This window comes from Scomber scombrus, chromosome 13 (assembly GCF_963691925.1).
Source record: "Scomber scombrus chromosome 13, fScoSco1.1, whole genome shotgun sequence".
NCBI lineage: Eukaryota > Metazoa > Chordata > Actinopteri > Scombriformes > Scombridae > Scomber > Scomber scombrus.
In genome coordinates this window covers 28,973,536-28,989,323 of record NC_084982.1, presented here as the reverse complement: position 1 = coordinate 28,989,323, position 15,788 = coordinate 28,973,536, and the positions used below count along the sequence as shown (strand labels likewise).

General features: G+C 36.6%; 1 protein-coding gene across 1 annotated transcript; it reads right to left on the bottom strand.

Annotated features, from left to right (window-relative positions):
- Positions 1 to 836: 836 nt before the first annotated feature.
- Positions 837 to 15,520, bottom strand: LOC133992658 (alpha-tectorin-like). The gene is made up of 18 exons (XM_062431344.1): positions 15,469 to 15,520; positions 13,136 to 13,218; positions 10,364 to 10,591; positions 10,157 to 10,237; positions 9,716 to 9,815; positions 9,330 to 9,450; positions 8,507 to 8,738; positions 6,826 to 6,982; positions 6,340 to 6,427; positions 6,151 to 6,213; positions 5,203 to 5,402; positions 4,880 to 5,011; positions 4,450 to 4,634; positions 4,149 to 4,300; positions 2,889 to 3,134; positions 1,616 to 1,778; positions 1,256 to 1,348; positions 837 to 1,140 (listed from the first exon to the last, which is right to left on the bottom strand). Exons 1-17 carry the CDS (start codon positions 15,518 to 15,520, stop codon positions 1,256 to 1,258), a joined length of 2,376 nt encoding a protein of 791 aa, XP_062287328.1. The 3' UTR covers positions 837 to 1,140.
- Between the last annotated feature and the right edge of the window lie 268 nt (positions 15,521 to 15,788).

Genomic DNA, 15,788 nt, shown 5'->3' with positions numbered 1-15,788 from the left:
CAACGTCTCTGAAAAACTTAACTTTGGATCCACTGCACTCTTCCACGTCAACTGCTTTTAAGTTTGAGTTTTTCAGGTTTTGGATGAGGCACATTTTTTGGTGGTTCAAATAGAAAAACTCCACCAGACAGTTTGTTAGTTTTATATAGAAACCACAATGAATGGACAGTAAAGTGCATTGAATTAAACCCTTTAAAAGCTTTCATTAATCACTGATTGGTGCACACAAAAAAGACAACACTCCCTTCGGTCACTGTGAATCCTTCATCTACGTCTGCATCTCTGAGTTGCTTTGTATCAATCATCAGCTGTTTTTTGTTATTTGAGAGTAAATTGATATTCTTGGTATTAAAGTGGTTTGACTCTCAGAGCTCTGATCTCAGTTCCTGGCTCATCACTGCTGCCATCAGGTGTTTGGTTGCAGTACAACAAGCTGCTCAGCACTCAGATGATTCTCTGAAACAGCACTTCATTGTTAACAATAACCTGTCATAATGTATGAAGATGGTGATTAGGAGTGTTGATACTACGGATGTAATCATTTGATTATAATATGTTTGCCTTCACCACTACAGAAAGTAGATAATAATAATAATAAAAAAAAGGTTGACTGCAGAAAGTTGCTCTGATGTTTTGGGTCTGAATAATCACAGATCAGTGTCTGAGATGCTGGATGAAGGAGGTTCACTCTGTGTGATATGAACACATGAACCTGACTCAGATCAACTGTTGTGACGGTGCCGCCTGGTTGGTCTTTATAAAGTGTAAATCACTGAGGACGACACAGCAACATGTTCTGCTTAGAGACGTTCCTTCAAAGGTTTACTCAGGTTTGTTATTAACAAATTAACAAATGATCCACGTGCACATGCTCAGATCTGATAGGAGCTGCATGCCTTCGTTCACACAGTTGATCAGATTGTTTCCTGCTCCCAGCCCGACTGAATCAACTCTAAACTCTAAACTGGACTGAATCAAAGCTGGAGAGGGATCAGCAGTGTTTGGTTATCACAGCTCTGTGCCAGCATGGCTTCATAGCAACAACAACTGAGCAAATCTTTTCAGGAGGATAAAGCCAAAATCTGGAATCACGCTGAGGGTCGAAGCCTGTAGGTCCGTCCGAGTTACCATGGAAACAACCTGAGAAGACAACCGAAACCAACTAGCATTAGTTATCGGTCCCAACTGTATGATGTTATGTATTCCAAACTGCAGTGCAATGACATGAATCGGCATTTTAAAAGTTAGCTTTTACCTAATTACTCCAGGCCATGGTGATGAAGGCTGGGTTTACATCCACATATCTATTCCTGGCAGATCTGCGTCTTCTCTTACCGCCACCGCAGCTCTGAGACAAAGTTCAGACACAGATGAAGATTTAGATTTCTGGTCTGAAGCTTCATACAGAAAACTATAGAAAATATTCATGAAAATACAAATACTTTAGCTGGATTCAATCAAAATGTCGCTACTGGGATATGTGACCGTAGAAATCAAACAGTATGAATCATCTGAAATGTGATTGACCCATCATAAGAACATGTATTTGTTGACGTGTGTTCAGACTGCAGCTGTTCTGCATGTGTCTGTGGGAGGATTTGGGAAGCGGGCGTACCGGGGTGCAGGTGTTGCCCTTCTTCACACACAGGTTGAGTTTGCAGTGCAGGTAGACGTCACCATCCTTCCCAGAGAACTGGAACATGTAGAAGGAGAAGTAGTTGGACGTTCCCAGTCCGTTTCCCTCCACTTTTACCGTCTTGTCAGCAGAGCTGGGACAGCTGCTCAGAACCAAGAAAACACACCAAACATCAGGAGCTGCATCAGCATCCAAAGAATCCCAGATGCCCCTGAACATCTGGTCTGTGACTCAGTCTGAACTCACTGCTTATCCATACTGGTTCATATTATTCTATGTTTGCACATTAAAAGCACAATTAAAAAAGGTTAAAGATTTAACACATAACCAAAGACATTCACATATATACAAACACACTTTGACCTACATATACTCATCTATTCATGAATATAAGTAAACAAACACATGTGAAGGAGAGTTTGGAAGATAAAGGCTTATAAAGATCTCTGAAAAACTCAATTTATATAATTGAGTCTTCTTCAGTGTTTCTTCATCCAGCTTTTTGTAAAACAAACACAACACTTTATTATGAGGCAGCAACACTTTCCTGGAGCCTAAAGGCTTTTCAGATGCAACAGTCTGCCTGTGTACACTGTTGGATCTGCAGGGTCTCACTGAGCTTTTCACTAAAATAACCAGTGTTTGGGAATGTTACTTTTATAAGTAACTAATTACATTACAGCATTACCTACTGAGCTCCTTTAAATATAATGACTGTAGCATCATCACACAGCCACGTCTGATCCATCATGTGTAAATCTTTACACTAACAGCAGGAATGACAGATACAATGTCCCATTTACCGCTCTTTATTGGACTAAAGCTGCTTCTCAAACATAAGCTCACATACTAGTTATAAACTGCATCCAGGCTTTTAAACACATCTACATCACTGCAACAGACCAACACACACTACTTACATGTTACTGGAATGTTCCTGCTCTTATTTCCTCCCACTAATTCTAAATAATGGGAATATTTACACCAACTGAAAGCTGTCCCTTCTGAGCTGCCGTACAGGTGTGCAAGTAGCCGGCTGCCTGACAATGGTGTGAATTTGTGGCGGATTTTCTTTTATTGTGGCAACATTTAGAGGATTAGTTGGTTTTTGAAAATGTAACTAAATAACTGAGTACTTAAACTGCGGATCTAACGCGTTAGATTACTTTGTAACTGGTTACCCCCAACACTGTTTAGAACTGACTGAGAAATGCCAAAGCAGCACACTGGCTTCCACCTCTGTGTCTCTCACCCTTTCACGATCAGGTCGTATTTCAGCTTCGCAGTGGATGATTTCTCGTTGGTCGCCCAGCAGGAGTCGGTCACCACGGAGACCAGTTTGTCATCCAGCCCAACCGTCTTCAGCTCCACCCAGACGGTCTGCTCCAGCAGGATTTCAGTGCTGGATGACACAGCTTGTGTGCGGCTGGCGTCAGTGTAGGCCTTCATGGTCAGAGTGTATTCCCAAGCTCCAGATACAATCTCCTGGGTCACAGAGCTGCAACACACACACACACACACACACACACACACACACACACACACACACACACACACACACACACACACACACACACACACACACACACGCACTCACACACACACACACATTCACACACACATACACACACACATACATACACACATACACACACACATACATACACACATACACACACACACACACACACACATACACGCACACATACACACACATTATATCGTAATGTTACGTTTTGTGTAATTGTATTCATATGGTTGGACCTCAGGAGGAAGCTACAGCACGGCTGCAGCTAATAGGAATCCTAATAAACTAAAGTAAACACACTTCAGCTGAAGCTTCCAACAAGTTCAGTCGAGTAAAACTCAACCTGCGCATCTTAAATTCAGTTGCATTTACATTCTGCAGCAAACATGAATCTTTATTTCACAGCTGTGAGTCACTTAAACTGTCCACATGAACACAAGTGAATGGATCAAGTCATGTAAAAACTGTTTAATTTGAACCCAAACATTTATTTCATTCATATTTATAATTATTTAATTTGATCATTATTTAATGATAGTATTTCTGTTTATTTTACATCTATTGCAACTTTAAGTTTCTTGAAACGACTCGTCTTTCAAATGTGGGAAATCTCTGACTATAAGTTCAGATAGTTCAAAGTCAGGGCTGTGAGTGAATATTATGGGATCATTTAAGGCTTTTTCAGGCATGTTTGTCTGCTTGTGACTGGTTCTGACCTTTTCTTTAAAACAATGTGTATCACTGATGCATAGATCCTTTTTTCAGCACAAATTAATTTTTAATTCTGCTTTGTGCACATTTTAATCAGACATTTGAAATAAAAGAATTCTGTTTCAACCAGCACACACACGACCAGTCAGAATCTGGTCTTTTTTACTTCTCTGTTCAACTTATAAATGATGAGTCATTCATTAAAATGTGAGAATAAATAATAAACTGTTATTGTCAGCTGGTGATTGAAGATCAAACCTGTTGAACACTCACCTGTCTTTGATTTTGAAGGACATGGTTTCGACGTCCGGCTGGTTGTAGAAGCAGGAGAAGTCGATTTTCACTTCATCATGGCGAGTGATCTTGGAGCTAGAGCTGTCCTGAGCAAGGATGGCGTTCTTGAACTTAAGTTGTTTGTTTTCGGCCTGCAGGGTCAAAGGGATACAGACAGTGTTACTGCAGAAACCACACCCCTGCTGCCACACATGGATCACTAACAGAGTGTGAGGAGAAGCTCAGCTGAGAGGCAGAAGGGATCTGACTGACAGTCAGTTATTAGAGAAGAGATGCTCACCGTGAGCACTGTCCCACAGGTGTCGCTGTTGAAGCTGAATGTCACCATGTGGGTCTTTTCGTCCCGCTGACCTTTGCATGTCTTGTCGTTGAGGTGTAAGACAGAGTAGTCGATGTTCTTTTCCTCCATGAGACAACCAGCCAGACTGACTGAAGCAGAGTTTTTATCGCAGACGGTCGGCTCGCCTGAACAGCAGGACAGACGAGGACAATGAAACACACATATGTGTAGCACTAAGATTCATACTTTACTAATCAATACGGTTTTGATTCTAGTTGATCCAGTGTGTAATGTAAAAGTGTCTCTAGTTGTTGTCTCTCACTTAATGTGACAGTATGTCAGATGGTGTTTCCACATGTAAACTGTTATATTTAATGCCATATTGTGTCATTTCACATGTGAGACAGGTCTCCCTGTTCAGTCTTCTTACCAAAAGTTTTTGCCGTTCTGTATTTGGAGGCAAAAATGGGCCGACAGAGGCAGCTGGTTCCACCACTGGTATCCTCAGCACAGAACTCATGAGCACTGCAGAACTTGTCCTGACAGAAGGCCTTGGCAGAGGCTGAAAGATCAAACACAAATCAATACTTACTAGAGTCAGTCAGTGAGATAAACAGGTATAACAGCTGTTCACATACTGACTCCATGTAAACAGTTGCTCATGTTTTGATTCCTGTTTTGTTCTCACTGTTATCATCTTGTCCTATTACAGCCTATAAAACATAACTGAATGACAGTGAAGGACAGTCTTACAGCAGCTGGTCGGTGTCCCCCAGTCCTTGACTGTCTTGCCGACCAGGCTGCAGGCTTTGGCGTAGGCCTCCAGGAACTGGCACTTGAGACCGTCCACCGCCGGGTATTTGCACAGAGTGTCGGTGCAGGCTTTGATGTAGGGATCAGGCTTGATGGAGCTGTGGCAGGAGTCGAAGGGAGCCGTCTTCAGGAGTTCACAGCTGTCATGGGAGACACAACGATCAAGTCCAGTCGGACACAAAAATAAGGTCAGTGATAATTAACACGAACAACAAGACGAAGGCGTGTTTGTCATAAGGCTGTTCTGTTATTGGCTGATAGTCTAATCACAGGACAGAGAAAACTCTGTTCCCCAAATAAAGAGGAGACTTTAATGTGTGTTCAGGTGTGTTTGGCTTCAAGCTGCACCCCTGTTCTTTTCCTCACAGATCACTTAAATCAATCAAATCAGCTGTAAATAGAAGAAAGGAATGAATACCTCCACTGCAATAGTACAACAAAATAGGAGAATTAAATGTGGACTATCGTCTAAACCTATATTAATAAATGACCTAATATCAGATTATCATATTGATTTATTCTGTCTGACTGAAACTTGGCTGTGTCATGAAGCATATGTGAGTCTAAATGAATCCACTCCTCCCAGTCATATTAATACTCTCATTCCTCGAGACACCGGCCTAATAATCAACCCTAAACTTAAGCTTACTTTTAACTCATTTGAAAGTTTTATTCTTAGTCTTTCTCACACAACCTGGAAAACTTTACTGCCTCTTTTATTTGTTATAGCGTACCGTCCTCCTGGCCCGTACGCCCAATTTATATCTGACTTATCAAACTTAGTCCTCGGTACTGATGAAGTAATTATAGTAGGTGACTTTAATATTCATGTGGACGTAGACAATGAAAGCCTTAGCACTGCATCAGTTCCGGTGTGTCTCTGCTCACCGTTTAGTTATTTCCTTGCAGTCAATCGTACTGTCAACAGCGTCCGTGTGCACTTTATCACAGCTAGGGGGAGACAAACAGCAGAAGTCAGCAGTGTTTCCCAGGCATCAGTCCTTCATATAAACACATCAGCACTACTACTATACATGCAGCCCAGTGATGAGGCAGCAGTCAGTGACCAGGTCTTACCTGTCAGAGCTTAACTCAGAGACCTTCACTCCACTCAGAGTCTGACTGGACTTGCCACATAGACCCTGTATGGTGGTTCCACTTGGTACTGGACAGTTTGAGGAGAGAGTATGAGTCAGATGACAGATATGCTAACATTAGCAGCACACCAAAACAAAAATGTCTTAAAATGCAACTGAAACAAATCAGGATCCTTTCACTGAGTTTTCCAGATAATGAAGTCAGTAGTGTGCTGTACTGAAGCCTTACACCCCCCCCCCCTCCCCCCCAACCACCAGCAGTGTGTACAACATAGTTTGTGTAAGTTGGTGCCATGCTGAATGGGTTTACTGCAACATACAGTCAAATGATTTGTTCATTAATCAGCATCAGCAGCGTAAAGCAACAGAAGGCCTCAGTTTGAAAAATGACATTTGTATGATAGTTGTTTATTATTCTCACACTGAGCCGCCCTCTTTCATCCATGTAGGACGTGTTTGTTTCTACCTTTCATGTGGATCTGTGCGGTGTAGCCATCAAAGAAGACAGAGGTGCCGTATTTGGACTTCAACAGCTTGGCGGTGACCCCAGTTTGGTCCTTAGTGAGCTCCACATCGTGATGCTTCACAGGTGTGCTGCTGAGGCTCAGCTCTTTGTCCTTCAGCTGCATCACAGCAGAGGAACAAAGTGGAGACAAACTCACTCAATGCTTCAGTCATCTTCTGCTTCTGTGCTCCACTTTTTCCAGTTTGGACCTTTCTACTTCTCCTCCACATTTCAGAGAGACATCTGATACTTTTGACTGCACTGCATTTATCTGACTGACTTACATTTACTCTCAGCATGAGATAAATGTGGCTGTTATCAGAAACAATATTTCAACTTTTCATGTTTACAAGTATGTAGTCAAACTGCAGAGGAGCATGTGACCCATCAACATGTTTCTGTCAGCTTTTACAATGTTTGTGCATTTATCTGTTCATATTTTCAACTATTTATCTGTCATCTATAATACAAACCAATAAAATAGATATTAATATTTATACCAAGTGCTCTGGGTTCAATGTGACCCTTATTTATTTATATATATATATATAAACAACTTTCACATTCAGTGACATTCACTGAAATCCTGATGGTTGTCATGTTGTAGGAACCATAGGACAATAATAATAATAATAATAATAATAATAATAATAATAATAATAATAATAATAATAATAATGATAATAATGACAATAATAATAATGGCAATAATAATGATAATAATAATAATAATAATAATGATAATAATAATATTAATGATAATAATGACAATAATAATAATAATGACAATAATAATAATAATAGTAATAATAATAATAAAGACAATAATAATAATAATAATAATATTATTATTATTAATAATAATAATAATGACAATAATAATAATGACAATAATAATAATAATAATAGTAATAATAATAATAATAATTATTATTATTATAATAATAATAATAATGACACTAATAATAATAATAATAACAGTAATAATAATAATAATGATTATAATATAATAATAATAATAGTAATTATAATAATAATAATAATAATAATAACAGTAGTAATAATAATAATGATTATAATAATAATAGTAATAATAATAATAATAATAATAATAATAATAATAATAATAATAATAATAATAATAATAATAATAATAATAATAATGTCTGCTTGTGAATGTTTTTTGTCCATAACAAATAGTGTAAAACCTAAAGTATCAGTCTTTCTGTAAGCTTCATCATGTGTTTATCACTGACTGATGACGTATTTATGAATAAAAAATAGATTTGTGGTTCAGAAGTTTGGTATAGAGACTAATGAGAGGAAACGGTGAAGGGTCAGAATATGAACAGTATGTAAAGGTTCAAATGTATTCTGGCTGTGAGCAGGAAACTGGAGCACAGTCATTATTACCTCAGAACATTAACACAGTGTCTGTATATACCATGGTGTTACACTGGAAGGAAATGAAATCAATAATATGTTGGGGATGCCTCCTTTATCTACTTGTTTTGGTTTGAGGGATTCAGACAAAACACGAAACATGAAATGATGATTGCTTTTGGCACATTTGGAACATGGCAGCACAAACATAGAACAATTTCAACAGCAGGAACTGAACCTGTGGCTGAAGGTAACTCACCGTAACCCTCCCACCTTGTCCCAGGTGAATGTTAACATCTTTATCCAGATGCAGGATCACATGATCCAAAAAACTAATATCTTTACGACGGCGGTCCTGGAAGACGGCCTGCAGCTTGATGCCTGATTCTGACAGCAGAGTGTACGCACAGCGATCCGGGACGGAGGCAGCATTACCGTCGACATCGATGACAGTGGAGCCGGTCACCGTGCACACGGCATCTTTCACACACCTGACAGAAGTGGGGGGGCAAGTAGCATCATCAGCATGAAGAAACATCTGGAAATGACTGAGGAAGTGGAAACTCTCCAGGAAGTAACATCAAACCAAAGTGATGAACTAACAGTGGAAAGATGTAGCTGATGGGAAGGAGACTGCTCACTGACTCTGAGCAATGACAGCAGGGGTGATTCTAGGATCGGACCTTTAGAGGGGCCCCTGCTAAACTACTCATTTCACTGCATAACGTAAATTACGACAACAAGTATTCATACATAGTAGAGTGTTCCACTATAGTGTATAATAATAATAATAATAATGGTTCAGAATAAACAATGACAGATTTCTACAGAGAGGAGGCTGAGATAGTTAACAAACCCTGAGGGAAACACAATGTTAATGACAGAACTATCCAAAGTACATTAAAGCTGTTAATAAAACTATTAAAAAATGATCATTTATTTATTTTTAGGGGTGCTGAGATCAAATTTAGGGGTAGTTGAACCCTAAAAAGGGTCTAAAATCACAGCTGAATGACACAGAACAAAATGATGACAGAACAGAAAACTGCATTCTCTTAGAAATATAAATCAAATATATTTACTGGCCCTCGCCCTCGCATTTCTCCCCGGAGCCACAAGGACCTGATTTGAGCTCTGCTGAGGCGCTGCACGTTACAGAGGAGCCTGACTCACATAATCCCTTATTTGGTAGAAGAAGAGCACCTGAAACAAAAATACACAGATCGCTGAATCACATGTAAACTCTAACAGTAACTTTCAAATGTCATCATTCAGCCTCAAGGGCCCCAGAGGATCTCCGAGGATCCCCGAGGATCCCAGAGGATCCCAGAGGATCCCAGAGGATCCCCGAGGATCTCCGAGGATCCCAGAGGATCACCGAGGATCCCCGAGGATCAGTTTAAATAGTCAGTTCAGCTACTTTGTGAATTGAGTGAACTGGTCCTTTAATAATCACTTCTCTACTAACCTGCGTGTGTGCAGGCGCTCACATCCTTGTAGACATCACTGCCTCTAACCTGAGTCTTCCACGTATCCACTTTCTTACCATCGACCTGAACATCAACGTCCTGCAGAGGAGCAACAGCTCAGAGGTTACACACTGACAGGACAGAGGCACAACACATGAAGTGTGTGTGTGTGTGTGTGTGTGTGTGTGTGAGTGTGTGTGTGAGTGTGTGTGTGTGTGTGTGTGTGTGTGTGTGTGTATGTGTGTGTGTGTGAGAGTGTGTGTGTGTGTGTGTGTGTGTGTGTGTGTGTGTGAGAGTGTGTGTGTGTGTGTGTGAGAGTGTGTGTGTGTGTGTTTGTGTGTGTGTGTGTATGTGTGTGTGTGTGTGTGTGTGTGTGTGTGTGTGTGTGTGTGTGTGTGTGTGTGTGAACTTCTCCCAAAATATGTCCAGCATATACTTACCAAAGCAGTGAATGGATAGGGTAAATGCATAGTATAACGAACAACTCCTTGGTCACCAAATTTGTAAAAGGCAAACCGAAGCTGTAAACATGTAAAGGAGATACAGATATAATTAGCAAATGAAATCCTAAATCGTTTAAAAAAGACTTTATTGATTTGATATAAGAGATGTTCAGATGGAGGCTGATGAAACTGAACAATGCTCACATATTCAGAAGTGTCCTTTAAGAGTCTAATGAATGTGTAGCATGTTGCTTTCCCTGTGAGCTGTGGCAGTTCATTATGAACATCTGATCCTGGAGCATACAGTGTGGTTCTAGTGATCCATTCACCCTTGTTGACTCCTCCACTTTTATCCACCAGAACACAGTCGTTGTTACTTGTGCTGCGTGGGCCTTTGAAACAAACTGAGACTTTGTTGTCGGCAGTGTCGACCTGTTAACATCAGAGATACACAACAAATACATGAGTAACGCTGGTGAAGGTGAATGTGTTCTGTTCTTCTTTCTCTCTCTGGATGTTTGTGTTGTTGAGCTGAAACTATTCTAGTGTTTCTGTTACCATGGTAACTGAAACAAGGCCCTGTTTCTGTTACCATGGTAACTGACTGTGTGAACCTAAACAAACTCTGAGTTTCTCACCGTCTCCTCTCTATTAAAGAGCCAGACACGCTGTTTCATTTCCTCATTCATTCAGTCATTATCAAAGCATATTAAAGCATATTAAAGCATATTAAAGCATATTAAAGCATATTAAAGCATATTAAAACATATTAAAGCATATTAAAGCATATTAAAGCATATTAAAGCAAATTAAAACATATTAAAGCATATTAAAGTATATTAAAGCATATTAAAACATATTAAAACATATTAAAGTATATTAAAACATATTAAAGTATATTAAAGCATATTAAAACATATTAAAGTATATTAAAGCATATTAAAGCATATTAAAGCATATTAAAGTATATTAAAACATATTAAAGCAAATTAAAACATATTAAAGTATATTAAAGTATATTAAAGCATATTAAAGTATATTAAAGCATATTAAAGCATATTAAAGTATATTAAAGCATATTAAAGCATATTAAAACATATTAAAGCATATTAAAGTATATTAAAACATATTAAAGCATATTAAAGTATATTAAAGCATATTAAAACATATTAAAACATATTAAAGTATATTAAAACATATTAAAGTATATTAAAGCATATTAAAACATATTAAAGCATATTAAAGTATATTAAAGCATATTAAAACGTATTAAAGCATATTAAAGTATATTAAAACATATTAAAACATATTAAATTATATTAAAACATATTAAAGTATATTAAAGTATATTAAAGCATATTAAAGTATATTAAAACATATTAAAACATATTAAAACATATTAAAACATATTAAAGTATATTAAAGCATATTAAAGTATATTAAAACATATTAAAGCATATTAAAGTATATTAAAGCATATTAAAACATATTAAAACGTATTAAAACGTATTAAAGCATATTAAAGTATATTAAAGCATATTAAAACGTATTAAAGCATATTAAAGTATATTAAAACATATTAAAACATATTAAAGTATATTAAAACATATTAAAGTATATTAAAACATATTAAAACATATTAAAACATATTAAAGTATATTAAAACATATTAAAGCATATTAAAGCATATTAAAGCATATTAAAACATATTAAAACATATTAAAGCATATTAAAACATATTAAAGCATATTAAAGCGTATTAAAACGTATTAAAGCATATTAAAACATATTAAAGCATATTAAAGCATATTAAAACGTATTAAAACATATTAAAGTATATTAAAGTATATTAAAACGTATTAAAGCATATTAAAGCATATTAAAGTATATTAAAGTATATTAAAGCATATTAAAACGTATTAAAACGTATTAAAGCATATTAAAGTATATTAATGCATATTAAAACGTATTAAAACGTATTAAAGCATATTAAAGTATATTAAAGTATATTAAAACATATTAAAGTATATTAAAGCGTATTAAAGCATATTAAAACGTATTAAAGCATATTAAAGTATATTAAAGCATATTAAAACGTATTAAAACGTATTAAAGCATATTAAAGTATATTAAAGTATATTAAAACATATTAAAGTATATTAAAGCGTATTAAAGCATATTAAAACGTATTAAAGCATATTAAAGTATATTAAAGTATATTAAAGTATATTAAAGCATATTAAAGCGTATTAAAGTATATTAAAGTATATTAAAACATATTAAAGTATATTAAAGCGTATTAAAGCATATTAAAACATATTAAAGCATATTAAAACATATTAAAGCGTATAAATGCGTATTAAAGTGATTTATTTATGTTCAATATATTTTCCATGGTGAGCAGTGATATAGAGTCTCTTTCTCTATACTCTAAACCAACTTCACAGACCTCAAACATTATGTGAAAAAAGAAACAATTAAAAATTGTGCTTCACATAATAATGATAGTATAAGAACACTTCTGTGTAAAGCTCTGCATAGTTATAAAAACCTAATTGTGTATGAAATGCGCTATATAAATAAAGCTGCCTTGCCCTAATAGCTACTGATGAATAATGTTTACTACAAAGAACATTCTGCTGAACTATCTCATTAAAAGCAATGTTTGCCACATATTCTTCAGCCCTGAATAGTATCTGCAGGCTGCAAGCAGTAAGTAAAGAAGTAACACTTTATTTATATTATGCCTTTTTTAACACAAGACATAGACAAGCAAAGAAAGAGATTGAGAACATTTTTAAAAACACATTGAAGAATACATGCAGACATACGATCACAGAAAGCATACAGCAACCAGTCTCCACTCAGAGCACACACAGCTGAAGTTATCAAACGTTATGGAAAAGTAAAAGTGAAGCATTGTTCCAGACACAAAGGATCAGCGAGGACAAAGACAGGAAGATTCATCTTACTTACATACAAGTTCTGGTAAACTTTTTCAAAGAAGACAATGGGACACGATTTGATGTCTATGTTAGTGCTGGTTGTAAATTCAGCTCCTGTTGAAAAAGAGACATGGTGAGAGTCAGTTAGTGAACTGAAGTCAGTCAGCAGGTTGGACCACAGCTAAAAACTGCATAAACTAATGTTAAAGAACAAAGAGCTCTGAGGAGCCTCAGCAGCCATGTAGACTCACAGAGCAACATTTTAGGTCCATAATCACAAACAAGCTGACTCAAAGTTCAGTAACAAGTCAGCTGGACAATGACCTTCCTGCCTCAGTTCAAATCATTCTTCCAGTTGCTCCTCAGAGTGTCAGATCATCTGATATCAGTCAGGTCTGCAGACCCTAAACTCATGTTGTACATCTCAACTTTCTTATTTCGTCTTACCTCGCTTCTCGACCCTCACTTGAATCGAAAGTTGTTCCGATCGGATTGATCCGATCCATCACAACATAACTGGACAGACAGATTACAGATTCAATTCAAATTCATCACTCCCACGTTTTGATTTTCTGATTCACCATCTAGTTAAAAATCTGTGTTAATTATCGGTCTGATCAACAAAAGAAGCATAAAGAACTTTCTGCATTTATTCAGAATGTGTCTTCATGTATGTCCATATTCCTCCATCACATGCACACAGCACAGTACTTACTGCAGGACCCCCCCTCCCCCCACATGCACTGTGCACTCCTCCATCACATGATCTCTGAAAGGGAAAATGTTGATTTTACTCAACATTCATGTTTTTGTTGTTCAATGAAAGAATTGATTAACCCTTTGAGTTCATTAGGGACAAAAATGTCAGCGTAAAAAATATTATAAATTAAATATTTGTATTTGTGTTTCTTAAACAAACGTCAGTCCTGATAATAAATATCAAATATTCATTCTCAGAATTTTAAGCTTTTAAATGCCAGTTTGTTTACATATAACGCCTGTTTTAAAATGAAAAAACACACAAAAAAGAAATTATTTCCTATATACTAAATGCAAAGTGATTTTTTTCACACATGTAAATCTTTAGCAACAACATTGATTTTGATGCATTTTCTTTTTTTGTGCAGTGTCAGATTTTTAAAAAAACAAAAACAAACTCCCTCTGGAATCCTTAGGAACAAAAATTTCCCATTGAAACCCATTTTAACTACATTTTTGACCCCCCTGCCAAAAAAAAATGACTCTTTCATTCATTCCTGTGACATTTATTCTGGGCTGTGGTTTGGGAGACAGGCCTTCAAACTAAATGTTAGTTTTTATTGTTTTTCACCAGATATAAACATCATTCATCTGTATTTTACCTATGGGACAATTCCCCAGTCCTGCTCCTTCTGGATTATCATTTTCTAGAAACATTTAGCCTAATAAATAATTTCCAGTGTTGAAAACAAACCCAAATAATATTCTGGGTTGTTAAATATAATATAAATAAATATAAAGACAAATAATTAATAAATAATAGAAACACATTCTGTTAGTAAAAATGAATACTGAGCAGTGGGGGAAAACTTTTTTACTTTCCTTTGAATTCCTCATAAACCATGAACTGAATAAATTCCCTTTTAATTTGTAATGAAAGTCTAAAGTGTCAAGTAGGAATAGAGAGGTCTGACTCTCTTTCAGCTGATCCTGTTTAAAATACAGTTTTATTATACAGTTTATCCGTTTAGCTTCACATCTGGAGGAGTCTGGCTATTTGTTTGTCTTCCTGACAAAGTTCCTGCTCATTTTTCTCTCTTAACAGAAAGAAAGAACTAGATATATCACATTATATTTGTATATACCAACATGTGACAAACCAACCCGGAAGAGAATGTGACAAGCTTCCCCAACTGGGATTTTTCTCTACCAGCAAAGTTATAAACCACATGTTTTGGTGTAGCTAAGAAACAACCTCCCTAACTATCGCTCTCTCTTCATACTTTTTAATGGTAATGATGTTTTATTATAAACTCATTGTGTAAAAGAAGAGAAACACTGAAGAGTTGGATATTTACATTTTCACATGAAAAAACACTAAACATCCTCTCACCTCAATGTCAAGCAGTTTACTCCAGAAATGATCTGAAGTAACATCTCAACAAAATTCTGAAACTTTCAGTACCGAAACTTTTTAACAACAGCGCCCTCTAGAGACCGAGATCTGATGAATGTGACAACCAACCCCATTCTCCCCTACACAGTACACAGAATGAATACTGAGCAGTACACAGAATGGATACAGAGCAGTACACAGAATGAATACTGAGCAGTACACAGAATGAATACTGAGCAGTACACAGTATAAGTCATGTGTGTTCTTACCTGACACATGGCTGACTGCAGCCAGGGAGAGCAGCAGGATGAAGATGAGCATGGTGAAGGAGACCAATCAGCTGACAGAGAGCTGGAGGACACACAGTCACATATATCTGACATCCAATCAATTCAATGTAAATCAGTTCAGTTGACTTTATTTCAGAGCGTGTGTCACAGTGGGAAAAGATCCCATTTCCATCACTCATCACATAAATACACAGCACAGAAATCATTCAGTCTGTCCTCTGTATGTCCAAACAGGACATTTATTAAAAATAGATACAGTAAATACAACTGAGATACAGCTGAAGCATGACAAAAATAAA